We start from the raw sequence: 26,939 nt of genomic DNA on the forward strand, positions 1-26,939 counted from the left end.
ATTCCTACATGTGTTGATTTGTTCGTTGAGGCATGTTTCGAGGTTCCTAGCTGTTTCCCCTAGATATATCTTGTCACAGCCTCCACAGGGTACAGAGGACACTTGTTTTTCTTAAGGCTTGTAAGTCGTAATTTGGAAATCATGACACTTTTTTCATTAGAACAATGACTCGCAAATCGTCATTTGACTTGCAAATACAGTGGACCCTCGACTAACGCTATTAATCCGTTCCTGAGAGCTCATCGTTAGTCAAAATAATCGTTAGTCAAGTTAATTTTCCCCATAAGAAATAATGGAAATCAAATTAATCCGTGCAAGACACCCAAAAGTATTGAAAAAAAAAAAATTTTAACACATGAAATATTAATTTTAATACACACAAACTGAAGAAGACATGCACAGTTACATGACACTTACCTTTATTGAAGATCTGGTGATGATTGATGGGATGGGAAGAGGGGAGTGTGTTGATGGTCTTAGTGTTTAGAAGGGGAATCCCCTTCCATTAGGACTTGAGGTGGCAAGTCCTTTTTTGGGGTTACTTCCCTTCTTTTAATGCCACTTGGACCAGCTTGAGAGTCACTGGACCTCTGTCGCACAACATATCTGCCCATAGAGGCCTGTACCTCCCGTTCCTTTATGACATTCCTAAAGTGTTTCACAACATTGTCAGTGTCACCATTAAACACTTGTTCAGGTTTCAGTCCTTCACTGTCTATGTACTCCTTGAATTCCTGCACGTATTTTTCAGCTGCTTTTTGGTCCAAACTGGCAACCTCACCATGCCTTATCACACTATGTATGCCACTACGATTCTTAAATCTCTCAAACCAACCTTTGCTGGCCTTAAATTCACTCACATCACCACTAGTTGCTGGCATTTTTCTAATTAAATCGTCATGCAACTTCCTAGCCTTTTCACATATGATCGCTTGAGAGATGCTATCTCCTGCCATCTGTTTTTCGTTTATCCATACCAATAACAGTCTCTCAACATCTTCTATCACTTGCGATCTCAGTTTCGAAAACATAGTTGCACCTTTGGCAAGAACAGCTTCCTTGATTGCCGTTTTCTTGGCCACAATAGTAGCGATGGTTGATTGGGGTTTTGTGTACAGCCTGGCCAGCTCGGAGACATGCACTCCACTTTCATACTTAGCAATGATCTCTTTCTTAATATCCATAGTAATTCTCACCCTTTTTGCTGTAGGGTTGGCACTAGAAGCTTTCTTGGGGCCCATGGTGACTTATTTTGCAGGTGCAATCACTAAAAAGGCTGTGATAATATGAACTGTTCCGATTGTATGCTTGGAAGCGACCGCGGTGGCTGGCTGGCTTGTAAACACTGGCCAGAAGTGGACGCGTCTCAGATGGAACGAATAATGTTGGTCGAGTTTTTTAGCGCTAATCGAGGCAAAATTTTTGCGATAAAATGTATCGCTAGTCAGATTTATCATTAATCGATGCCATCGCTGGTCGAGGGTCCACTGTAGTTGTTCGTCTGGGACGCATACGCACGGCCCCGAGTCGCCTCACACTCCATTCCCAGTCAGTGTACCATTGTTTATCAGTGAGTGATGATGATCCCACAAGTTCATACGAAACATTTCATAATCCATTCGTTTTAGTGCTTGCAACTGCTAAATAAGCCACCATGGCTCCAAAGAAAGCTTCTAGTGCCAGCCCTTTGGTAAAGAATGTGAGAAACACACACAATTTAAGAAAAAGTTTGTAGAAAAATACGAAAGTGGTGGTGGTAGAGTGGTAGCAGTTGTGATGGTGGTAGAGGGTGGTAGTGATGGTGGTAGCAGTTGAGTGTGGTAGAGGGTGGTAGTGGTTGTGATGGTGGTAGAGGGTGCCTTCAGTGATTCAGCGATTTTACTAACTCCTCCAATGTTGTTGGAGTTATATAGGGCTACAGAAAACACCACTGCCTCAGCTGCTGCTTCACCACCATTATGGACAGCTTATGCTCACAGTGGCCCTTATAAACCCAGCAACAACACAACACCTCTTGTGACATACATAATGACTTATTCATTCTAGAGTATATTCCATGTTTCTATGTTATTAATATTGTTTATTATGTCATGTTAGTTGAATTGTGATAGATAAATAAGCCGTAGAGTTGGTATTAGTGTCATATTCTCCAACAGTAAACTCGCCTCCCTCCCTCTTCCCCCTCTGCCATACACCAAGAGTCTTCAGTAAAGGTAAGTGTGATGTTAAATGTTCATTTATCCATTTTATTAGTGCTTTACATTTATTTGGCATTCTTTTTCTGCACGTAAATCTATATTTAAGCTAGGGAAGTGACCCCTAAAGTGACCTTGAGTCCTTGTGGAGGGGGATTCCCCTTCCAAACAATAACCTTCTCTCCTCCTGCCCTGTCTTCTATTCATCAACAACAACCTTCATTAAAGGTAACTGTCATGTTGAATGTTCATTCTTTTGTGCATGTAAATCTATCTTTAAGATGACTCACGAAATCATAATGACACAATTGCAAACAAACCATACCACGGACGGGGATAGAACCCGCGATCATAGTCTCTCAAAACTCCAGACCGTCGCGTTAGCCACTGGACCAGCTAGCCACAATAAGATTCGCCCAACTAGGTATATTTCTACACCATAGGAAGGTTAGCATAGGCACCACTGTGACCACAAATGCAGGTTTTTACAGACGAATCTCCAGCTAGCGTGGGGACTTGAGCTAGACTTCGTCACGGCCATGCTAGCTGGAGAGTCGTCTAAAAACTTGCATTTGAGGTCACAGTGGTGCCTATGCTAACCTTCCTATGGTGTAGAAATATACCTAGTTGGACGAATCTTATTGTGGCTAGCTGGTCCAGTGGCTAACGCAACGGTCTGGAGTTTTGAGACTTTATGATCACGGGTTCTATCCCTGCCCATGGTATGTTTTTTTTTTTTTTCTATCTTTAAGGTAACAGAAAAAAATAATTTTTGTTGATACTTCTGGGTGTCTGGAACAAATTAATTGGATTTACATTATTTCTTATGGGGAAAATATTCGCAAATCGTCAAATTCAATAATAGTCACACTCTCTGGAATGGATTAATTACGAAAAACGAGGGTCCACTGTATAGTGTAAACTGCATTGACTGGCTCATGGTGGTTCGATTTTTACCTGGTTAGATCCCTTATGGAAGTGCTGGATGCGATGGCGACTAGCGTTTGAGAGAGTACCTTGGAAACGTTCAGTGCATCCTGGCTGTTAGGAAGGATGATAACTTTGTTAGGAGTGATGTTGGTGTGTGGAGAATTTGATCTGAAGAGCTCTTTTCTTGCAGTCTTTGATGAAAAAGGAAGGAAAATGCAGATCAGTGAAGGTTTGGTGTATGTAAGTACATTCTTCATCAAGAAACTCAGGACTACAAATTCGGTAAGCTCTTAGGAAAAATCCGATGATGATGCCTCTTTTGGTCTTAGTATCTTGACTGGAATAGAAGTGGGTGAGATCATTTTTGTTGGTAGGTTTGCGGTAAACTGGAAATCTTAGATTGTTATCAACTTTACGAATGAGGACGTTTAGGAAAGGTAGCTTGTCATTGGATTCTTCGTCTAGAGTAAACTGGATAGCCCATTCAACTGCATTGAACCTTGCTTGAAGATTCTGTACATTAAAACGTTTGGGAGTGATTATGAGGATGTCGCCCACATAACATATCCAAGTGACACTGGAGGGGATGATGCTGGTGAAGTGTTCAGCTTCCAGGTGCTCTATATACAAGTTGGCTAAGACAGCGCTGATAGGGGACCCCATTCCTCTACCATAGGTTTGTTTGTAGAGCCTGTTATTGAAAGAAAAGCAATTGAAATTAATGCAGAGTTCAATCAAGTCAACAAAATCTCCGGGAGATAGAGGAAGGTTAAGGTCCTGATTGACTTTACATCGTAGAACGTTGATGGTTTGTGTGGTGGGTACTTTCGTGAAGAAGGAAGTTACGTTGGATGGAGAGGTTTCTGATGCAGTTGAGAAGGTCGCCTGAATGCTTAAGATGAGCAGGGCTGATGGTCCCCAAAAGGCACTGGGAGACACCAAGGACTTCCTATACAAAACCAGACAAATACTCAAATGCACTAGAGAAGAGAAGAAACATGTATACTTGTTACCCAGCAACCCTAAACCAGCACACATGTATGGTTTACCAAAGACCCATAAACATAATATTCCTCTCAGACTTACTACATCAGGTATAGGTGGTGCACCACACAAACTAGCCGGAGTTCTTGCCAAACATCTTTCCTGTCTTCTGGGGACCATCAGCCCTGCTCATCTTAAGCATTCAGGTAACCTTCTCAACCGCATCAGAAACCTCTCCATCCGAAACAAGAAACTTAGTATAGTTTGGACGTAACTTTTCTCTTCACGAAAGTATCCACCACACAAACCATTGACGTTCTACGACGTAAAGTCAATCAGGACCTTAACCTTCCTTTACCTCTCGGAGATTTTGTCGATTTGATTGAACTCTGCATTAATTTCAATTGCTTTTCTTTCAATAACGGGCTCTACAAACAAACCTATGATATGGGAATGGGGTTCCCTATCAGTGCCGTCTTAGCCAACTTGTATACGGAGCACCTGGAAGCTGAACACTTCACCAGAATCTGTTACTGGCATTTCGATGTGCACAGCAGCGAGCTCGTGGGGTTTACCTCCAACACCGCCGCCACCCTACCACTCTTACCTTGTACAGTGGACCCCCGCATAACGATGGCATCACATAGCGATTATTTCGCATACCGCTTACTTTAATTGCAAAAATTTTGCCTCACATACCGCTTAAAAACCCGCTTACCGATTTTCGTCCGAGACGCGTCCAATGTGCGGCCTGAGCCACGCTCACATGTTCCGCCTGTGGCATTGTTTACCAGCCAGCCTCCGTGGTAACATCCAAGCATACAATCGGAATATTTCGTATTATTACAGTGTTTTCGGTGCTTTTTCTGGAAAATAAGTGACCATGGGCCCCAAGAAAGCTTCTAGTGCCAACCCTACAGCAATAAGGGTGAGAATTACAATAGAGATGAAGAAAAAGATCATTGGTAAGTATGAAAGTGGAGTGCATGTCTCCGAGCTGGCCAGGTTGTATAATAAACCCCAATCAACCATCGCTACTATTGGTGGTACAGCTGCTGCTGCTGCTGCTGCACTGTCAGCTGCTGCTGCTGCTGCTGCTGTAGCACCGTTGTTGGTGTGGCTTATTGAGAATACCAAGAAACAATTAACCCCAGAGGATTTGCCACCCAGGATAACCCAAAAAAGTCAGTGTCATCGAAGACTGTCTAACTTATTTCCATTGGGGTCCTTAATCTTGTCTCCCAGGATGCAACCCACACAAGTCGACTAACACCCAGGTGAACAGGGAAAAATGCCTGGAACTAGTGCTCATATTGGTGAATTTAAAGCCAGCAAAGGTTGGTTTGAGAGATTTAAGAATCGTAGTGGCATACACAGTGTGATAAGGCCTGTTTTGGAAGAAAATGCCAAACAGGACCTACAGTACTCAGGAGGAAAAGGCACTCCCAGGACACAGTGTCTCATCAGTCATTGCTGCATCTTCAATAAAGGTAAGTCAAGGTAAGTGTCATTTATTCTTCATTTAGTAGACTAGTACATGCACAATATATACTGTGCATGTACTACTCTACTATTGTGCATGTATCCTTCTCTTTGTGTGTGGGAAAATGTATATTTCATGTGGTAAAATTTTGTTTTTCATACTTTTGGGTGTCTTGCACGGATTAATTTGATTTCCATTATTTCTTATGGGGAAAATTCATTCACATAGCGATTATTTCGCATAACAATTACCCCTCTTGCACGGATTAAAATCGTTAACCGGGGGTCCACTGTATTCCCTTCTTGCAGAAAGCCCTGCCTTTGACTTACAATCACTTTCTGACTTTTTGTCAGCAACTGCTTTACTGTACGAACTTTGACACTTAGCCCTTAGCGTCCCTGCCAGCCTTTCTCTCCCTTCACCTCTGATCCTTTCTCCACCTAACTGTTTATAGCCTCAGCACTATTTTCTGCCCTGCAGCGCTGTATAACCCTTGTCGGTTTAGCGCTTTCTTTGATTATAATAATTTTGGTATTGCTTGATAAAATGGAAGACATTATACTGAAATGGAGAGGATTTTGGTTGATTCCAGAATCAAAAGTAGCTTGAAATCTGCCTCAGAGTAGCAGAAATGCTGGAATTTTGCTAATTTTCCTAAGGATGGGTAAAGTCCTTCCTTACACTCCCTGTCTGAATCTCTTTCAATTATTGGGATACTTTAAACCATGACCAATCTTAATTTTTTTTTTATTGATAAATTCAAAACAGTGTAACATAAGAGGCCTAGGGAGATGATAATGAACAGAGATGATGTACCTTGAATATACGGTCGAGGTTCGAGGTTCTGACCAGAGCTTTGGTAAGAGGGGAGTGGGGGAAGAAGGATGGGTAAGGATGGAAGTTTGGGAAAGGTTGGGGAGGGAGGAGGGGTAGGTGGGGATATAAAAGGGTAGTGGCCTATCCACTTTGGTGTAATTTGAATATGCGTGTGTGCATATTAAGTGATTTATGAAGAGGTTGGTTATATGTGTAGGGTATACCTCCTGCCCATCAATTTCGCAATGCTATATTGTGTTATACCAATGCGTCATTGAATTGGAAGGATGCATACTGCATAGAATTGCTTGCCTTTTTTTTTTTTTTCTCGCAAGAGGTTGGTCAGGAGGCGCAGCTGCAGGCAAAGGTTGCTGGGCATTTGATGGAGGTTGGTTGCTCACCTGGAGTCGGCCAGCAAGGCAGTGACTGAGGTGGTGTCCTGCTGTATTGTAGTAGTATATGTAACGAGGTCAGTTGTGAGGTGTTGGTTGATAGAAGTGGGTCACCCGGAGATGGGGAGCACTAGTTCATGTTACTGGACATAGAATGGTTCTGGTGGTATCCATTCTTCATCTGCGGGGAGGTCGCTTAAGATATTGGGTCGAGGGAAGTTCTCCTTGTGGATAAAGCGTCGAACTCTTTGTTGGAGGGTCATTCTTTGGGATCTGTGGGGAGGGGTGGTGATGGTATAGTCGGTTGTGTTCACTGGTTGGGGGGGATTCTCTCTGTCAGGCACGTAGAGTTCCTGCATGTCATATAGTTATCTCTTAGTAAGTTTGTCTAATCGGACGTTGATTGCGGGGATTCTCTGTTGTATGTGTAGGTCCTCTGATCTGATTCTGTCTCTGAGTCTGGTGTTCGTGATGAAGAGGAGGGCTTTGTTTTGGACTCTTTGGAGTTTGAGCATGTTGGTTTTGGTTGTGAGTGACATGGGTACGCAGGGGTATTCTAGCAGAGGTCTGATCATCATCTTGTACAGGTGAAATTTGATGTGGGGAGGGGCTGCTTTGAATCGATAAAGTTGGCCAAGGCGGGCTTTCGCTAGGTTTACTTTTTTGGTTACGTGGGTTGTAGAGTTGAGTAATCTGCCGATCTCGTATCCTAGGATCTTGTTTGGGTTCCTTATAGCAATACGGGCACCTCTGATGGAAATGCCCCCTTTTTTTTCTATGGTTGATGGTAAGCACCCAACGGTGCTGATGAGGACTTTGTCAGGGTTGGTTGTGATTCTCCATTTTTTCTCCCACCTGGCAGTTCTATTTAGTTCTTCATTCATTTTCTCGATTGCTCTCCTATGCTTGTTTGCACCAGCTGTAGGGGTGGAGGAGACAACATGGATGACATCGTCTGCAAATTGGGTGATGATGGTGTCGGTATGTTCAGGTTGGGGGAGGTCATTGACGTATATGTTGAAGAGGACGGGGCTGAGGCAGGAGCCTTGGGGTACTCCTGCTGTTGGTGTGAAGGGGGTTGCTTCCGCTCCGTGGAAGGTGGGGATGATTTTTCTTCCTGTTAAGAAGTTGTAGATGAGCCTGAGAAAGGTCCAGTTGTGAACAGGGAGGTCTACGAGTTTGTAAATGAGACCGTCATGCCAAAGGCTGTCGAAGGCCTTGTGAACGTCCCTGGTGGCGATGAGGGCCAGGTTCCCTTGCTTCTTCAGGCTGGCCACAGCATCATAGATGATGTTTATGGCATGCTGAGTGCTGCGGTGGGACCTGAAGCCAAACTGCCTTTCAGAGAATAGGTGGTTGAACTCCATGTAATAGTTGAGTCTGTTGGAGATTATTCTTTCAAAGACTTTGCCTGTGACTTCGAGTAGGTAGATGGGCCTGTAGTTCTCGGGATTGCGGTTGTCCTTGTTTGGTTTGGCGATGAAGATCATCTTAGCTGTCTTGAAAGCCACTGGGAAGTGACCGGATGCCAAGATGGCGTTGTAGATATTCACCAGAGACATCTTGCAGTTACGGGGGAGGTACTTTAGTTGTTTAGCTCTTATGCCTGATGGGCCTGGAGCTGTGTTTCTCAGTCGCCATATGACTTGGGATACTTCTCTGAACGTGATTGGTCTGGTGAGGGGATGTTCGTCTTCAAGGGTAACTGTGTCAATTGATGGAATAGGATGAAAGTCTTCTAGGTTCTCGTCCCGCCATTGGTTGACCCACTGACAGTGGGTGGTGTTAAATCTTCTGCTGCCGTTGTGTGAGAGAATGTTCTCCCATACTTCCCCCATCAGCTTGGCTTGGTCCAGTGGGTCGTCAAGTAGGGTAGTCACTACCTCACCATTTGCGTCGGTGAAAGAGTGAGAGAGGTGTTGAGTGGGAGTGTGTTTGGCCCCTAGTAGTTAGTGGATCGTGCTCCAGAATTGGTCAGGGTGGCGTTTGTACTGGTTAGCTTGGCGCACAAGATATTCCCAAAGATCTCTTTTATGCTGGGTTATTAGGGAGATTAGCTCTCTTCTCGATCTTAGTAGGGCTTCTCGGGAGGGTTGCCCTGTGAGGAAGTGTCTACTGCATTCTTAATTGGTACCTGTTCATTCTGTCCTTGATTTCCCTAGTTGGTTTGTATTGTTGGTAAATCTTGGACGTTGTTAGTGTGCAGCAAGCTTGTGTGGCCCCTTTGATTCTGGCGTGAAGGGAGTTAATTGCCCCATCTATTGCATTGCAGGGCTGGTCTTCGAGAGAGATGGTTTGATCATTACCTAAGAAGGCTCTAAAGGGGTCGAAACCTAGCGTCTTCAGGTTGGGTTTAGGGGGGTGGGTGTACGGAACGGAGTGGACTGCAGCTTGATTACCACAGGGATGTGATTGGATCCGACGTTGCCACCTGGAGAGAGACTACAGCGGAACAAGTCACAGTCTCTGTTGGTGAGGACTACGTCTGGGGTGCCTGGGTGGTGGCCCACAAACGACTTGAAGAATGGGCCTTGGAATTTGAGGTCTTTCGCGGCCATTATGTGATATAGTTGTTTCCCCTTGTGGTCACCTTGGGGCAGGGTGGCTCCACAATTGAAGAGAGCAGGGTGGTGGGCATTGAAGTCCCCGGCTAGGACGGTGGGGATATTTCTATTGAGAAGTCGGTGTAAGGGAATGGATTCGATATACGCTTGTCTGGGAGGGAAGTACCCTGTGATTACTAGGAGTCTCCCATGTGATGTTGGCACTTCAACCGCTAGGACGTTGTAATCGTCGACATGTATGTTGCGGAATTCATGCCCCTGCTTCACTAAGATGGCCACCCCACTGTTGGGTCCCCTGAATTTCTCAAGAGTTGAGTACCCACGTATCTTTATGTGCTGGTCAGGTCTGGCTGATGTTTCATTTAAGAGGATAATGTCTGGGTTGTGGTTGCAGAGTTCGAGTTCAAGGAGGTAACGGTTGTTGAAGAAGTGATGGATGTTGATTTGCAGAATTGTGATCCCCATTATTGTACGTGTTTGGAAGAGTTGCTGTGCACAGCGGGTGGGTGTTTGGTGGCACAGTCATGTCGCGGTTGTGTGCGCGTTCTGTTGGGAATGCGGGAGGGAGGGGGATTGTAGTCTTGGGTGGACTTCTGAGTGGAGAATTGGTCGTCGTCTGTGCTGTTAGTGAAGGTTGTATCTGAAGATGAGTCTGAATTGTCTGAATCGTCGTTAGGCCTGTGGGGCAGATCAGGGTCGGAGTTGTTTTGGATGGTTGGGACGTCAGTCTCATCGGTTGTCGACGATGTCGACATTGGGGACATTGGAGGTTGAGTAAGGTTGGATAAGTCTTGATATAAGTCTTGTTCAGAGGGTATCTCACATGGGGTGGCGGTGGGACTAGGTTGGTCCATTGGGTCAGCCTCAGTGGCAGTTGGTTGTGCATCAGCTAGTGGTGCAGATGCAGGGGTAGTTGGTTCCATGCAGGTGGATGGTTGGTCGTGTGCAGGGGTATGGGTTGTGGGGCTCATGTATGGGCGCACTGAGTCGGGGATGATTATGGCTGAAGTGCCATTTGCAATGAACAACTCATTGAGGATGGTGCAGCAGAGGTGGTCGTTGCCCTTGGACCATTCTTTAGCCAGCATGAAGTATGCTGTGCTCTTTATTATCCCTTCTTGGATGAGGCCAGAGGGGATGGGGTAGGAGGGAGGCCCTTGGGGCTGGTGGGGTCTGGAGTATGGATTGGGTGGGGGGGGGGGGTTGGGGATCCAGGCGTTGTGATGCGATGCAGTGGCAGTAAGAGCATTGCTGGAGTTGGGCAGGTTGGGGTAAGATTCGTGGGACATTGGGGGAGGAGAGTGAGCTGCCTTTTGTTTGGCATTGGTCAGTTTTCTGTTTTCAAGGGCTTTGCGGACTTCGTTTTTCCTGGTAGGGCAAGTAGGTGAGACAGCATGGTGGGACTCGCCACAGAGGATACACTTGGGTTTATTTCTGTTAGGGCAGTCCTTGTATACGTGGGCATCCACACAGATGCTGCATATAGGATTCACTTTGGTGCATTTGTTTGTGTTATGACCAAAGTGGTAGCATTTGAAGCATTAGGTAATGGAGACGAATCTCTCCATGCTGACTTGATCTGGCGTGCATTTGGTGCCGAAGCATTTCAGGCCATGGTCACATACGTATTTGGCCTCCTCAGGTGACTCAAGGATAAGTTTCAGCGATTGCTGGTTGACAGAGTTCTTGGCAAACTTGAAAGCCTTGAGAACCGTGAATTCGGAGTTGTCTTGGTTGATTCCATCCGCGAGTTCAACGTCAGTGTATTCACGCATGATGCTGTTGATGCGTGCAACAAACACTGAGCACTGAGCCTGGAAGTTGTCAGGTGGGATGGGGGAAATGCCCTCATCAGCGAGTTTGTCTAGAACATCTCTTTTTAGAAGGTGGAGTAGCTCCTCTTCCGAGGAGAGCAGTAGTACTGCACCAGTGTGGGTGTTGAATATGTCCACAGGTGCGATGGTAGCCTTGCTACGAATGCAGTCTAAAATTTCCCTTTTGGATTTCGGGTCACCAGTGACCCGAAGTCTCACTCTTATATTGGGCATCTTGCCCAGCTAATTTAAAGCTGACTCAGATAATATGCTGAAAAGAAATCAGTTGCCCGTGTGTGCTGCATCCTAATTCCTATTTCGGCTGACTTATGAAGGACAGCCCCTAAGATAGCCTAGCCCTCGAGGGCGTGAGGGGAGACGGGGCCCAAGGCAAAGATCGGCCGGATTTTAAAAAACCACACGGGCTGCTGGATGGTCAAAATGCCTTGTTTTAAGTCGCCAAAGGCGAAGTTGCCGAAAAATAAGAAGACAGGAAAGTTAGAAGGATAGCAGTGTGAGTAGTGTTCTGTGGATAGGCCAGTGTATTGGGTTGGGTAATGGGAGGGGTTGGGGTGGGGAAGGATGGGAATGGGGGTGGTGGGGGGGAGAGGGCACGAGCAGGCTGGTCACCGCCTTACCCTCTTGATGGGATGGGGCTATAAGTGACTGCAAGCAAGTTTCCTCTCAGCTCTGGTCAAGACACCTCAGGATAACCCAAGAAAAAATCTCGAGTAACAGTGTTCAGAGTTGCTCTGATCTCGAATTTCTCAGGATAAACGAAGAGCAGGAGCGGCGACGTCTTCTCTCCATGGCGGCTGGACGGCGACTCGTGTCATTTGTCATTTGTCGAATATACAGTGGAACCCCAGTTTTCATCCTTAATTTATTCCAGGTCGGTCAAAATCCGAAATGGATGAAAACCGAAGTAATATTTCCCATAAGAAATAATGTAAATCCAATTAATCTGTTCCAGACACCCAAAAATATTAACAAAAAATACATTTTATAGAGAATAACTATAGTTTTACATAAAGAAAACAATGAGAAATAATTAAAAATCACTAATTTTAATGGATAAATGAACATTTAAATCACTTTCACCTTTATTGAAGACTCTTGTTGGCACATTCTTTACAAGATCCGCATGCAACTGCCTTGCCTTTTCGCAAATTATCGCCTCCATAACACTATTTGTTTCGGATGAACACTTGGAGTATTGGTCACTGAACAAGTGACAGAGGCAGACTGAGTCATGTGTGTGAGTGGCCGCATTTGATACGGACGATTTCTGAGCAGAGGTACGAAACCTGGAGTGAAATTTCACCCCAAAAAGTGGTCGAAATCCGAATTGTACGATATCCGCACTGGACGAAATCTGGGGTTCCACTGGACGTTTTTTTTTTTTTTGGGGGGGGGGGATTTTTGTATCAGAATCTTTCTTAATTTTCAAAGAATTGGCAAAGTTATAATTTTCTGTACACTATACAGGGTAGTTTTGATAGTTGAGTGGGTGGTTTTTTGTGCTCAGTAGAACAGAAGACATTAGCGAAATAGCTTAGAAATTGGTTGAATTGTGCAATGGAATTAGCTTAAAATAGGCCTCGTTTGACAAAATCACCGATACCTAAATTGCACTTGCCATTTTCCATAAAATTTTGTATTTTTGATGCTTTCTGTAGAAAAAGATTCTCTAGTAGTTTAAGTCCACACAGAAATATACATGTACGTTCACCTGCGTAGCGCTCCGAATATTTTGAAAAATATTTTTTTTTTTTAAATGAAGAGCGCATTTTTATAAATGTTATAGGTTAAAAAAAAGAAGTTTTAGGGCCAGTACTTACTGAGATACAAGCCCACAAAGTTCGTGCTAAATGATGAAGTGTTAGCAACTTGGAGCACTGCTGTTTGCAGAAGTAATAAACATCATTTTTTTTTTTTTCCCATTCTTTCCTATTTTTTGTTGTTTTTGTGTTATGATGATAATGTTTTCTTACAGATCTTTTGATTTTATAGCCAATTCTTGTTGAGACAAATGTTTGGTACTGAATTAGTAATCATACTGTCACATACACATGTTCACACTGATACATGAATTTGTACACCTGCTTCAATCAATCACTCGCTATTGTTTACATACATATACAACATATTTACAGGTCCCATTTATGTTTCTAGAAGTCCACCACTGTATGATACTCCAAGAAGCATCGATTCATACAGAATGCCACCCCACATTGCTGACATATGAGTCATGTGTCTTTTCACACTTAGGGCCTCTGTGTAGTGTAAGCACATACAACACACTATCTGCTTGATGACATTGAGGGTGAATTCTGCATGTCGTTGTCGCTTCCCAGTCTTTATTTCGTACATGTTGAAGGCATTGAGCATTGCAATGTCTACAAGGTGGAAAAACACTTTCATATACCATTTGCGACTCCTACACACAGTCGACAAACCCTATCATAATGTCACACTTGTCGACTAGTCACATATTGTTCGTATATTCAATGACAGCAGCTGGCTTTACAATAGGTTCATTGTTGAACCTGCTCAGTCTGTCTGTACCATCTCGTTTGTGTCATGCCACATCAGTGCCATGATGTCATTTGCATGAAACAATTCCACTAGACTTGCTCCATTGAACTTTGGCATTTGTTTTCTACTTCTCACTGCTCCACATACATCAGTATTGTTCATATCACCAGAAATGCCCAACATGCGTGTGGTATCATCGAACATATTTTTCCCTGTGTAGATAATGACATCCAACACAAGACCAGTCTCAGTCACACACAGTTTTATTCCAAAGCGATTACATTTGCTTGGTATATATTGTTTGAATGACAGTCGTCCCTTGAACAGTATCAAGGACTCGTCAGCAACAGTATTCTTGAATCGATAAAAGTAGGCACTGAATTTGTGCTTCAGATACATAAACAATTCCTGGATTTTGTATAGGTCATTTTGGTTTGGCGTGTTCCTGTCTGCGAAGTGCAACATTCATAGCAACAGAGTGAATCTGTTGCAGGGAAGGAGGTCATGGAAGACTGGAGTACTGATGAAGTGGTCTGGGAACCAGTAGTTTGTTATATTATTATATGTGTGTGGCATATGCATGAAAGTCCCAAGGAATAAATACACATCAGCCACAGTTGTATCTTTCTACCTGCTCAGCCGTGACGATTCTGAAACATCTGTGTGGTCCATTGTATACTGGCAGTACATGTTGGTCTGGGTAACAATCAGGTTCATTATCGGCTCGTCAAAGTATAGTTGAAAATCGTCTAACTCATTTGTGATGGGACAGTGTGGCATGATGCCACTTCTGGCATCAAAATTGAAAGGATGTGGCACGAATGGTGTACTTGCTGTCCAGTTCCATTCTCTGTCCAATGGTGCAGGGGTGGACCTGTGCATGGGGCGTGGGGAAGCAGGAGGGGTGCTCCAGAGTGGAGGCAGCATATGATTGAGAAGGTGCTGGGTGGTTCTTTGTCTGCCCACCCACCACATCACGAGGTCCAGGCACCATGCCACCTCCCTCTTCCTCCATCCCAGCATACTCTCCATGGTCACTATCAGTGACCGGGGTTTTGGATCGTGACCACCCACAACCCTGGCTGCCGACTGCATATGGAACACTGCCTGAACATAGGTTACGACGCCTGAAAGTACGCTTCACTGGGGAAAAATAATAATAACTTTCACTCGTCAAATTGTAGGCGTAAAATCGATTTCATCATCGTCACTTATATCACTTTCACTATTTTCAGCACCATAACGCTTGGAAAGTGATAATTTCCTCTTGCGGAGTTGCCTTTGGGTAGTAACACTAGCAACCGCAGAAGTGCTGGGCTGAGGGTCTGGTATGGCCACACTGGCCACCCCAGAGGTGATGGGCTGAGGGTCATCTGGGTTGTCATCAATAGTTTAACTAATTCCTTGATCATTAGTGGCCATGTCGTCGTCAAATTCACTAAACTCGCATTCTGCTTCACTCCCTGGGAATAGTGGTGTATTTAATATGACGAGGCGTGAGGGATTAATGAGGTTGCACCATGATGTTGACCCAAGGTGGAGCAGAAACTAACTGATGCCACCATGTGATACCCCGGCTTCCTCAATTTTTTTCATACTGCTCACACTGAGTATGCAGACCCATTCTCTCATGTCTACGCGACTCATGCCTATTGCACCAGATTTGAAGGAATGAAAAATAAAACGTTGATCTGTGTTCAAAGCGCTGCACATGTGCATGTATATCTACGTGTGGACAGGTTAAGGGTTAAATGTGGACACTGAGCACTTTTATTTTTGAGGGCCTGAACAGTGAATGGGTTGATGTGATTGAGCCTCAGACCCATGGTTTGGGTGATAAAAGATTACATCCATCTCTTTGCTTCAACACGTGTGCTTTGGAGGAGTAGGGTTTTCTATCAAAATGTGTATGAGCTGCAGTTAATGGTCAGCAATAACTTTCGTTGTATTCTGGTTGGAGAATTATTCTGACCCTCTATGAATGATGCTGATGTTGAGGCAGCCAGAGCAAAAGTTTGAGGTGTGATCATTTCATGAAATAATCTGTTTTGATATAATCTAGACTTCTCATTTGTGATGTAATATGTAAATTTTTTTTATCAGATTTTATTACATAGACTGAAATATTATCTCTTAAGTTATAAGTTCTTTATTATGGAGGCAGTGGAGATGTCACGTCTGAGGGCAATGTGTGGTGTGAATATAATCCAGAGAATTCGTAGTTTGGAAGTTAGGAGGTGCGGGATTACCAAAACTGTTGTCCAGAGGGCTGAGGAAGGGTTGTTGAGGTGGTTCAGACATGTAGAGAGAATGGAACGAAACAGAATGACTTCAAGAGTGTATCAGTCTGTAGTGGAAGGAAGGCAGGGTAGGGGTCGGCCTAGGAAAGGTTGGAGGGAGGGGGTAAAGGAGGTTTTGTGTGCGAGGGGCTTGGACTTCCAGCAGGCATGCGTGAGCGTGTTTGATAGGAGTGAATGAAGACAAATGGTTTTTAATACTTGATGTGCTGTTGGAGTGTGAGCAAAGTAACATTTATGAAGGGGTTCAGGGAAACCAGCAGGCGGGACTTGAGTCCTGGAGATGGGAAGTACAGTGCCTGCACTCTGAAGAAGGGGTGTTAATGTTGCAGTTTAAAAACTGTAGTGTAAAGCACCCTTCTGGCAAGACAGTGATGGAGTGAATGATGGTGAAAGTTTTTCTTTTTCGGGCCACCCTGCCTTGGTGGGAATCGGCCAGTGTGATAATAATAATAATAAAAAATATTCATTTAGTTGCAGAGTTTATATGGTGAGTTTAAGTTGATGTATTAAGATTGTTTCTTTCCACAGATCCCTTCATTCACAAGTGAAGTCTGTTCTAGATAGACTTAATGATGACCCCGACACAGACGTAAAGTATTTTGCATCAGAAGCCCTGACAGGTATGTCAGCAGCTGTGTGACAACATCACTATAAGTTATACTTACATTTAGTATTCTACCACTGTCTTTTATGTTCAAGGATAAGGCAGCTGCTGCTTGAAATGTTCATGAAATAAATTTGATATTTAAGTTGTCAAAATTTAGTGTTACAAGGGTTGTGTACAGATTCAGTGTTTCAGTACATTGTGTTCCCTCTGGCAGTATGTCTTCTGGTTTTACGCATAGATTTTTCCCACTTTTTTTTTTCCCCTGGAGACTGAGTGAGATGCAAGATTGCCAGTTTTGTGATTGTTGGTCCGCACCAAGATACATTAGTGTTGGGCGAGGCAGGTTAGTCTAGCAATCGGCCTCATTGCTTTAAGTTTGTCAATGTGTTGCAGTTGCAGTTCAGAGTAGCAAGCAGGTTCAAACCCACGTTCCTGGGATTAATATCCCAACGGGGATATACTGGCACGACACAGGTTTACCAGCACGACGCAGGTGTACCATGGCGATGTGGGTTTACTGGCACGACGTGGGTTTGAATCCCGCTTGCTACCTGAATTGTTTACATTGGTTCATTACGAAGTTTTAGCATGTTGGAGTTACTTTTGAAGACATATATGAAAGTTCTGAGCTTGTAGATGATACTGTTGAGTGAGACTCCATTGATAAAGCACTCACAGAGAAAACTTCACTAAATCTGGACACTCTCTGCGGGGACCTGCACATTGCAGGGATACTCGACTTATCTGTGTAGTTGTATGTAGTTGATGTTTTTTGCATGGTAGAAACAAACTTAAGAAATTATAATCCAAGACTTCTCTCTTTGCCTTTTCAGAAAATGGTCTAATATAAATGGCCTTATTTTTTTCTAGCCTTTGGCTGAGAAAAAGAAAAGGTGTCAACGTAGTTTGCTTCTGGTAAGTAATATGAGAATGTACTTCACCAGAAGTGGAGTCTCATTCACTCAGTTTTCTTAAGAGGTTGGCTCTGCGCTCAACTTGTATATGGCCCCTTACGGGTTTACCGCTTCCAACATGATGATAGTGTGTGCACAAGTGACCAGGAAGATCCCGCCTCTTTATGTTTGGTAGATGGCTAATGGAGGGGTAGAAAGTGGATTGCCGTTATAAGTGTCTTGTAGGTACTCTACTGCTGGGGCTCTCAAGTGAGGTGTGAAGACCTCTAAGAATGTACAAAATGGCAGTAGCAGCCACAAGCAGCATCAGCAGTCACTTATGCAGTGCACTGCAGATGTTGCAGCAGCATCAGCAGTCACTGATGCAGCATTGCCGATGCAGCAGCAGCAGACACAGATACGGCTAACACAGTAACGGCAGACGCAGCAAGTAAAATCACAGATGCAACAGCAGTCGTAAATGCAACAGCAGCAGCAGCAGCTTTGAGTGAATGTTGCTATTGATGAGTTGACCAGCCCCTGTTGACATACTGTATATGCACTTATCTTTTACACGATGCTTACATGATGTGAAGGGCTCTTGATCTATGACATTAAATCTGCTTTCTCCAGATCAGACCTGATGACCTCCCATTCTCAGGTGCTGTGTTAGTGCTATGCTGATTAGTAACTTGTTTCTTCATGAATATCATCGTAAGCAGACGATGGCACTTAGTGCTAATGTGTTCTCTGCTGAACCCCTCCCCCCTCCCCTCCCTCCCCTCCCTCCCTCCTTCCATCTGGGTTAACTGCTTGGTCCTTGACTCTTAATTTGCTACTGCTTCAGTCTCCTGTGTTGTATAATTATCCACTATTGTGTTGTGCAGTTATCCATTATTGTGTAGTGCAATTATCCACTTGTGTAGTGCAATTATCCACTATTGTGTAGTGCAGTTATCCACTATTGTGTATTGCAATTATCCACTATTGTGTATTGCAATTATCCATTATTGTGTAGTGCAGTTATCCACTATTGTGTAGTGCAGTTATCCTCTATTTATTTAGTACAGTTATCCACTGTTAACTAGTACAGTTATTCCTGTTAGCTTTTTTGACTGCCTTTCTCTTGTTGCTATTGAAACATTTCTTGCTTTTATTGACTAGCTAACTTTATTAAAGTGCAGATAAGCCATGATTTGGAAAGAAAACTTAACCCTTTCACTGACCTCTCTTATGTTTACGTAAGTGATAGTGATTTCAGTGATGCTAATATTGGTTAATTTTGTCCTGGACTTGAGAGAGTGGGTCTGTGTGTTCGGTTGGCACAATATAAAAAATATCCTGGAACTGTGTGGTGGGAACAACTAACCTTTGAAATGGTTTGGTGTAAGGTAGCAACTTTGAGGCGTATTTTAGGGTGGTTTTCATGGTTTTATTGGCATTTCTTGGTATCGGTTGAAATATTCAATTTTTGGTAATTTCCTTATTGAAGGGTTATGGGTTTTTATAAAGTCTGCTTCAGTTACTGGGGCAACCTAAACCGTGAGTGGTCATTGTTAATTGTGTTTTATTAAGCTGAGAAGGTTCTCTAGTGTTTTAGATTTTTATTTAAAAAAGTGAAAGGGTTACTGATGGTTGAGGACAGAGCTTTACCCACCTGTGATGCTATTTACAGCTGCTACACCTCACTTCTTGCTCCAGTATAAAAGTCTTTTCCATGCCTCTGGTTTAGTCTGAGGAACTGAACAATATTGTTTCAAGGCTAAGAAACTGAACACCCATCTTGGCTTAGGGGTAAGCACGTTAAAATAGATACTCAAGCGTTGCCTTTGTCTTAGTCATCTATTTGTCATTATTATTTACCATAAAACATACGAGAATTATATCTACTCTCCACTAGGATGAATCTTGATACCTTATTATTCCCTAGGGTAACCCCAGCACTGGGTCAATTTGATGGGGGGGGGAGGGGGTTATGTGAGTAGGGGTGCTACCCTCCCCTTGACCCTATGATGTTGGATCACCTTAATGAGGTAGTAGAATTTAGTTTATATCTTGGGGAGAGGGGGGGGGGCTCTCTCTGGAAGGGGTGCTACACTTCTCACATGGTGCTTGCCTAAGTACCCACATTTGCTTTTATAATAAATGGTTGTGTGGGGAATTATAGCAGATAAAAGATGGAATACAGTAAAAAGACCACTGTTGGTCTGGTTTACTCATCTTTTAGTTGACAGACCATGACCCCAGCAGCTGCCCCCTGGAGTCTTCAGTCTTGCTTCCCACTGGGCTGTAAGAGAGCGAGTACTATGCCCTCCTGACATTGTCATATGTGCAGGTAATACTAGGTGAGACCAAGTCTCTTAACTGTGTTTGGACATTGGCCTGCTTGTTATGACTTCGATGGTTAGCCCTATTTACCTAACCTTTACCCTAAGTAATACTGCAGTGATTTACTATGCAGATGTCAGAATGAATGCAACTTACCTGGCTCATTGTACCAGGAGCCTTTCATGTTACTACATCAGTAAAAGTGGTATTGATGACTTTATAGAAGATATGACATGGGATGTCCTCGCTTCTTTCATCACTTGGTATGTTGAACAGCACCTGACGACCATCACTTGTCTACAAGTTCAGCTTGTGAACTATATCTGTGGATAATGTCCACAGCAAGGAGAAGGTGCAGAGAATAGTTCCACTGCATTACATGCTCACTTGTCCATATGTTTGTAATTATTCACAACAGGGAGAGTTTCGGTCTTTGTGGAGATTGTCGGTGCATGACTCTTTCAACATGGTGTGGCCTCATCGTTGACTCACTCGCTTACATCGTCATTTGTTGATTCACTCATCTTGATGGCAGTCTGGCTGCTGCGGATTCCTGCAACTTTTTTTGCAGTTGGGTTTCTGCTGACAGTGTCTATGAGTGTGGGTGCCAGCTCTGACGACTCTATTGAATCAAGGAGTGCAGATTCCTTAGGTCTAAGGCACGGGTTAATGAGTACAGTGCCACTAGCTATATTATCATGGTAGAGGTGTATTATCTTGAATTTTTAATGGTTTGAGAAAATAGAAGCTTCCTCAGACGAACGCATGAATATATCATGTTGCAGATGCTCCTGTAAGAGTGGAGAGCCAGCCAAACACGTGAATATTGTGTGACCATTTTATCTGCTCTTGATCTACATCTCATTAGTGTGTCTGATTCTGCAGAGTAAGGAAAACATGCTAAGATATATGGGTGTTACTGGTATACTTCAGTGAAGCAGTGTTGCAAGACATGAGATCTTTCTTCAACTCTGCTAATGGAAAAGAGGAGAGGTCATGACCCCTTTAATTCATTCCTGCACTGCCAGTGTGAGAAAGTAGAGAGAGGGGTTTTAGCCCCCTTGAGAAGGGTCATCCCCTTTAGAGTTGACACCCCGTGGAGAGAATTTTTCCGTAGGTTGGGATTTTTTCCTTTCTAATCTAAATTTGCTGACACAGATTATGGATAAGAGTTGTGCATTGTGAAGATTATTTCTTTTTATGTTTGAGGACTCATGATGGGCTTAAACCCCAGCTGTTGTGTGATTTATGATGTACAGTAAGACCCTTCTTTACGTCAGTTTGGACTACATCAAATTCGCCTTTACACTTTTATAGAGTAAATTTCAATTGAGCGAATGTCATTATGTCTGATATTATTTAACTCAGCAACGTCATATATGTAATTTTTTTTTTAATTGTGTTCGTTATTCTTTAAAAATTAACTCAAATGTGTTGTTGTATTCTTTAAGATTTAGCAATAGTTATATTCTTTTGAGAGTTATTTACACTAGTTTTATGTTTGTCATCATTTTAAGGCATTTTCAAGACATGTCCAGTTTACATCAAAAACTGGGTTATGTCACGGCTCTTGGTACCAATTAATGACGTAGCGCGGGGTATGACTTTATGTGAATAGATCGGTTGCTATAGTTGTAGTTGATAATAGTGTAAAGGTTATGTTAGAAATGGAATATGTTAAAAGCACTGAATAACCAAACAGTTATAGTGCTTTGTGAATGTTATGACCCTTGATATAACCAACCTCAATATAACAGTTTGGTGGTGAATTGTAAATTTTACTCCAGCAAGCATGTGTGAATGTTTTAGACAGGAGTGAGTGGAGGCAAGTGATTTTTGTGACTTGACAAACTGTTGGAGTGTGATGAAGATAATATTTTTTGAAGGGATTCAGAGAAACTGGTTAGTTGGACTTAAATCCTGGAGGTGGGAAGTATAGTGCCTGTGCTCTAAAGGAGGGGTGGGGATATTTTGCAGTTTGGAGGGGCATCTGAACTAGTATCTGCACACCTCTGGCAAGACAGTGATAAAGCGAGTGATTGTGAAAGTGTTTCTTCTTTTTCGGGTCACACTACATTGGGAGATGACTGGTGTATTAAAACAAACTAAATTATAGGTATATACAGTGGACCCTTGGTTTTCGTCGATCTTAGTTATCACCGATTTTGGTTTTGGCCGACTTTTTTCGTCGATTTTTGGCTTTAGTTTTCATCGATTACCTTAGTTTTCGTTGATCATACGGAACCTGTCCAGTCCCCAGCGAGCTGCCTCCCACACGCATTCTCAGCCAGTGTAGCATTTTTTGTCAGTCAGTGAACATATCCTGCCAGGTCATACGAAACATTTCATAATAATCCATTGTTTTTGCCACTTGTTTATCGTGTGTGGCTGCTAAATAAGCAACCATAGCCCCAAAGAAAGCTCCTAGTGCCAGTGCTTTGGTAAAGAAAGTGAGGAACACCATAGAACTGAAAAAAAAGAAATCCTAAGAAAATATGATAGTGGCATTTGCATTGTTGAACTCGGCAGGATGTACAGGAAGTCGCTATCAACAATCAGCTCTGTTGTGGCAAAGAGAAAAGAAATCATGGAAGCTGATGTTGTGAAAGGGGTGAATGCAATAACCAAACAGTGATCTCAAACAATTAAAGAAGTGGAGAAATTGTTGTTGATGTGGATCAGAGAGAAAGAGCTAACATGAGTGTTGTGCAGTCCATTATTTGTGAAAAGGTAAGGCAGTCGCATGAGGATCTCATAAAGAAACTGCCTGAAACAAGTGGTGATGAAAGTGAATTGAAGGCCAGTTGGAAGACCAATTGTCTAAGGAATTCAGTTTTGTAACAGTGAAGTTTTGCCTCCTCACACCACTCCTCTCCTCCAGCCCATGGACCAGCAGATCATTGCAAACTTCAAAAAACTGTACACCAAAGCAGTGTTTCAAAGGTGCTTTGACATAACCTCGGACTCTGAATTGACCCTAAGAGAGTTCTGGAAGAATCACTTCAATATCTTCCACTGCATAGGCCTTATAGATAAGGCTTGGCAGGGAGTGACTTCCAGGACGATGAACTCTGCTTGGAGAAGATTGTGGCCAGATTGTGTCCAAAGAAGGATTTTGAAAGGTTTGAGGCTGATCCTGTCGACCCTACACCTGTTGTGTAATCAATTGTGGCATTGGGGAATTCCATGAGGTTGGATGCGAGTTTGGAAGATGTGGGAGAGTTGGTGGAGGACCACAATGAAGAGCTAATTGCTGATGAGCTGCAAGAACTTCATCTGCAACAGCAACAGACCACAGATGAGGAAATTGCTCCAGAGGAGGAGGAAGAGAGATGGAAGAAGGTGCCTTCTTCAAAGATTAAGGAGATTTGTGCAATGTAGACTAAAGTGCATTCATTTGTGGAGCAACATCACCCTGAGAAAGCTGTTGCAATCTGTGCAACAGATGCTGTGTCCCATTTTAGGCAAATCTTAGAGACACCAGAAACAGACCTATCTGGACAGATATTTTGTGCAACAGGGGTCCAGTGACTCTCATGCTGATCCTAGTGACAGTAAAAAACAAAGGAGGGAAGTGACCCCATCTCATGCTGATCGTAGTGACAGTAAAAAACAAAGGAGGGAAGTGACCCCAGATAAGGACTTGGTACCTACAGTCCTTATGGAGGGGGATTCCCTCTCCCTTCCTTCCCTGTCTTCCTTCCAGCAACAACAACCTTCAAAGAAGGTAAGTGTCATGTTTAATGCTCATTCTTTGGTGCACGTAAATGTATATTTAAGGTAAAAAAATTTTGTTGATACTTCTGGGTGTCTGGAACGGATTAATTATATTTACATTATTTCTTATGGGGAAAATGGTTTTGGTTTTGGCCGATGGCTCTGAAACTGATTAAACATGAAAACCAATAGTTTAGTGCTTATCCTGCTATTTTTTTAGTGTTCTCCTTTAATGTACCCTTGGACAAACCCCCTTATTAGTTCATTATATTAAGAGAGTATTGTAACATTTGATGACTGCATTAATAAATATTGGGAATATGGAGGGAATATTTTGAGGAATTGTTAAATGTTGATGAAGATAGGGAAGCTGTGATTTCGTGTATAGGGCAAGGAGGAATAACATCTTGTAGGAGTGAGGAAGAGCCAGTTGTGAGTGTGGGGAAAGTTCGTGAGGCAGTAGGTAAAATGAAAGGGGGTAAGGCAGCCGGGATTGATGCGATAAAGATAGAAATGTTAAAAGCACGTGGGGATATAGTTTTGGAGTGGTTGGTGCAATTATTTAATAAATGCATGGAAGAGGGTAAGGTACCTAGGGATTGGCAGAGAGCATGCATAGTTCCTTTGTATAAAGGCAAAGGGGACAAAAGAGAGTGCAAAAATTATAGGGGAATAAATCTGTTGAGTATACCTGGTAAAGTGTATGGTAGAGTTATTATTGAAAGAATTAAGAGTAAGACGGAGAATAGGTTAGCAGATGAACAAGGAGGCTTTAGGAAAGGTAGGGGGTGTGTGGACCAGGTGTTTACAGTGAAACATATAAGTGAACAGTATTTAGATAAGGCTAAAGAGGTCTTTGTGGCATTTATGGATTTGGAAAAGGCGTATGACAGGGTGGATTGGGGGGCAATGTGGCAGATGTTACAGGTGTATGGTGTAGGAGGTAGGTTACTGAAAGCAGTGAAGAGTTTTTACGAGGATAGTGAGGCTCAAGTAGGAAAGAGGGAAATTATTTCCCAGTAAAAGTAGGCCTTAAACAAGGATGTGTGATGTCACCATGGTTGTTTAATATATTTATAGATGGGGTTGTAAGAGAAGCAAATGCGAGGGTTTTGGCAAGAGGCGTGGAGTTAAAAGATAAAGAATCACACATAAAGTGGGAGTTGTCACAGTTGCTCTTTGCTGATGACACTGTGCTCTTGGGAGATTCTGAAGAGAAGTTGCAGAGATTGGTGGATGAATTTGGTAGGGTGTGCAAAAGAAGAAAATTAAAAGTGAATACAGGAAAGAGTAAGGTTATGAGGATAAAAAGATTAGGTGATGAAAGATTGGATATCAGATTGGAGGGAGAGAGTATGGAGGAGGTGAATGTATTCAGATATTTGGGAGTGGACGTGTCAGCGGATGGGTCTATGAAAGATGAGGTGAATCGTAGAATTGATGAGGGGAAAAGGGTGAGCGGTGCACTTAGGAGTCTGTGGAGACAAAGAACTTTGTCCTTGGAGGCAAAGAGGGGAATGTATGAGAGTATAGTTTTACCAACGCTTTTATATGGGTGTGAAGCATGGGTGATGAATGTTGCAGCGAGGAGAAGGCTGGAGGCAGTGGAGATGTCATGTCTGAGGGCTACGTGTGGTGTGAATATAATGCAGAGAATTCGTAGTTTGGAAGTTAGGAGGAGGTGCGGGATTACCAAAACTGTTGTCCAGAGGGCTGAGGAAGGGTTGTTGAGGTGGTTCGGACATGTAGGGAGAATGGAGCGAAACAGAATGACTTCAGGAGTGTATCAGTCTGTAGTGGAAGGAAGGCAGGGTAGAGGTCGGCCTAGGAAAGGTTGGAGGGAGGGGGTAAAGGAGGTTTTGTGTGCGAGGGGCTTGGACTTCCAGCAGGCATGTGTGAGCGTGTTTGATAGGAGTGAATGGAGACAAATGGTTTTTAATACTCGACGTGCTGTTGGAGTGTGAGCAAAGTAACATTTATGAAGGGGTTCAGGGAAACCGGCAGGCGGGACTTGAGTCCTGGAGATGGGAAGTACAGTGCCTGCACTCTGAAGGAGGGGTGTTAATGTTGCAGTTTAAAAACTGTAGTGTAAAGCACCCTTCTGGCAAGACAGTGATGGAGTGAATGATAGTGAAAGTTTTTCTTTTTCGGGCCACCCTGCCTTGGTGGGAATCGGCCAGTGTGATAATAAAATAAAATTAATAGATGTGAGAAATGTATCAGCTAGTTTGTTACTCAACTCATCAGGCACTGGACTGATGTCAGTGGACACTTGGATAGCTTCCACCACTCCTTGTTCTGAAAGCCCCATAGGGGTTTGGTGCATCACATAATTATAATAATTTTTCAATCATGTTAAAGGTTTCTCATTCTAATATAATTAAAAATTGTTTGCTGATTTGGATGCCAATCAGTATATTGGAGATTCAACAACATAAATGTCTTGGAGGCACCATGTTTTCTTTTATTGTAGATTTTTTTTTTTATATACATTGATCATTCTCTTTGTCACTTACTCCCTCTTAAGCTGGAATGTTGCAAGAGAAATTCTCAAACTCAAAATTGTACAGAGAAGTTTGCTCTTATAAATTCAGTTACGTATCTGAACTAATGGGAATGTCTCTTGAACTCTGCTTCATGGAATGTAGACAAGAGGAATACTGCACAATGGATTAAGTTATATTTTCATAATTTTTTTGTATTGAAAATGCACAGGGTTAAGAGGAAATGTAATTGTTACATGCTGGTTCCTCCTCTTTTTATTGATTTTTTTTTTTTTTGGATGGGTATTAGGATAAAATTTGTTTTGCCATGTTTGAAAAAGTCGATATTTTTATTAGGTGGCAAGAAAAGATAAGTGGGCTGACCAATTTTGATGGGTTTAAAGTGAGTGGTTTTTGATTGGGTGCTAGAGGCTGGAGGAGTTACTGTACAGAGTAATCATTTGTGAGCAGTACCCCAAGGAATGGCTAGAGTACAGCATAGACAGCTCGCCAACACTAGCAAGGGTACAATAAGGAATTACTCAGCATAAATAATAGTTACTTAGCAGTGGCAGGGGTACAGTAACCAAACTATAGTCAACCTCTCATAATGCTGGAGATTTGTTCCTTAAAGTTTGCACCTTATGGAAATTAGTGGAAGTTACTAGTTATGAATTAATAGTTTATTTTGCCTTACATACTAGTTACAGTTTGTTGAGGTGAAAGTATGTAGTGAGTGTTGATGTGTGTGTATTTGATGAGATGGACGACTATCTTCATGTTGATGGAGATACACTGTTATTAGTAATTAATGATTATACTGGAGAACTTAAGTATTGTAATACATCTCAGATCTGTTTTACCCTTCTGTATTTTATGCCGTTGATAATAAGGC

At 42.9% G+C, this 26,939-nt stretch overlaps 1 protein-coding gene across 4 annotated transcripts in view; it reads left to right on the forward strand.

The window, feature by feature from the left end:
* Pp2A-29B (Protein phosphatase PP2A regulatory subunit A) overlaps window positions 1-26,939 on the forward strand; it is a 121,686-nt gene that overhangs the window by 91,966 nt on the left and 2,781 nt on the right. For 2 of the 4 annotated variants that reach the window (XM_070093953.1, XM_070093960.1), the window contains exon 11: window positions 16,545-16,636. In XM_070093953.1, coding sequence (XP_069950054.1) covers window positions 16,545-16,636 — 92 coding nt within the window. Of the gene's footprint in view, window positions 1-16,544; window positions 16,637-17,456; window positions 17,539-26,939 lie in introns of those variants that run through there. The other 2 variants (XR_011393139.1, XM_070093956.1) reach the window with 2 other exon arrangements.

The sequence above is a fragment of the Cherax quadricarinatus genome, chromosome 4 (assembly GCF_038502225.1).
Source record: "Cherax quadricarinatus isolate ZL_2023a chromosome 4, ASM3850222v1, whole genome shotgun sequence".
NCBI classification, from domain to species: domain Eukaryota; kingdom Metazoa; phylum Arthropoda; class Malacostraca; order Decapoda; family Parastacidae; genus Cherax; species Cherax quadricarinatus.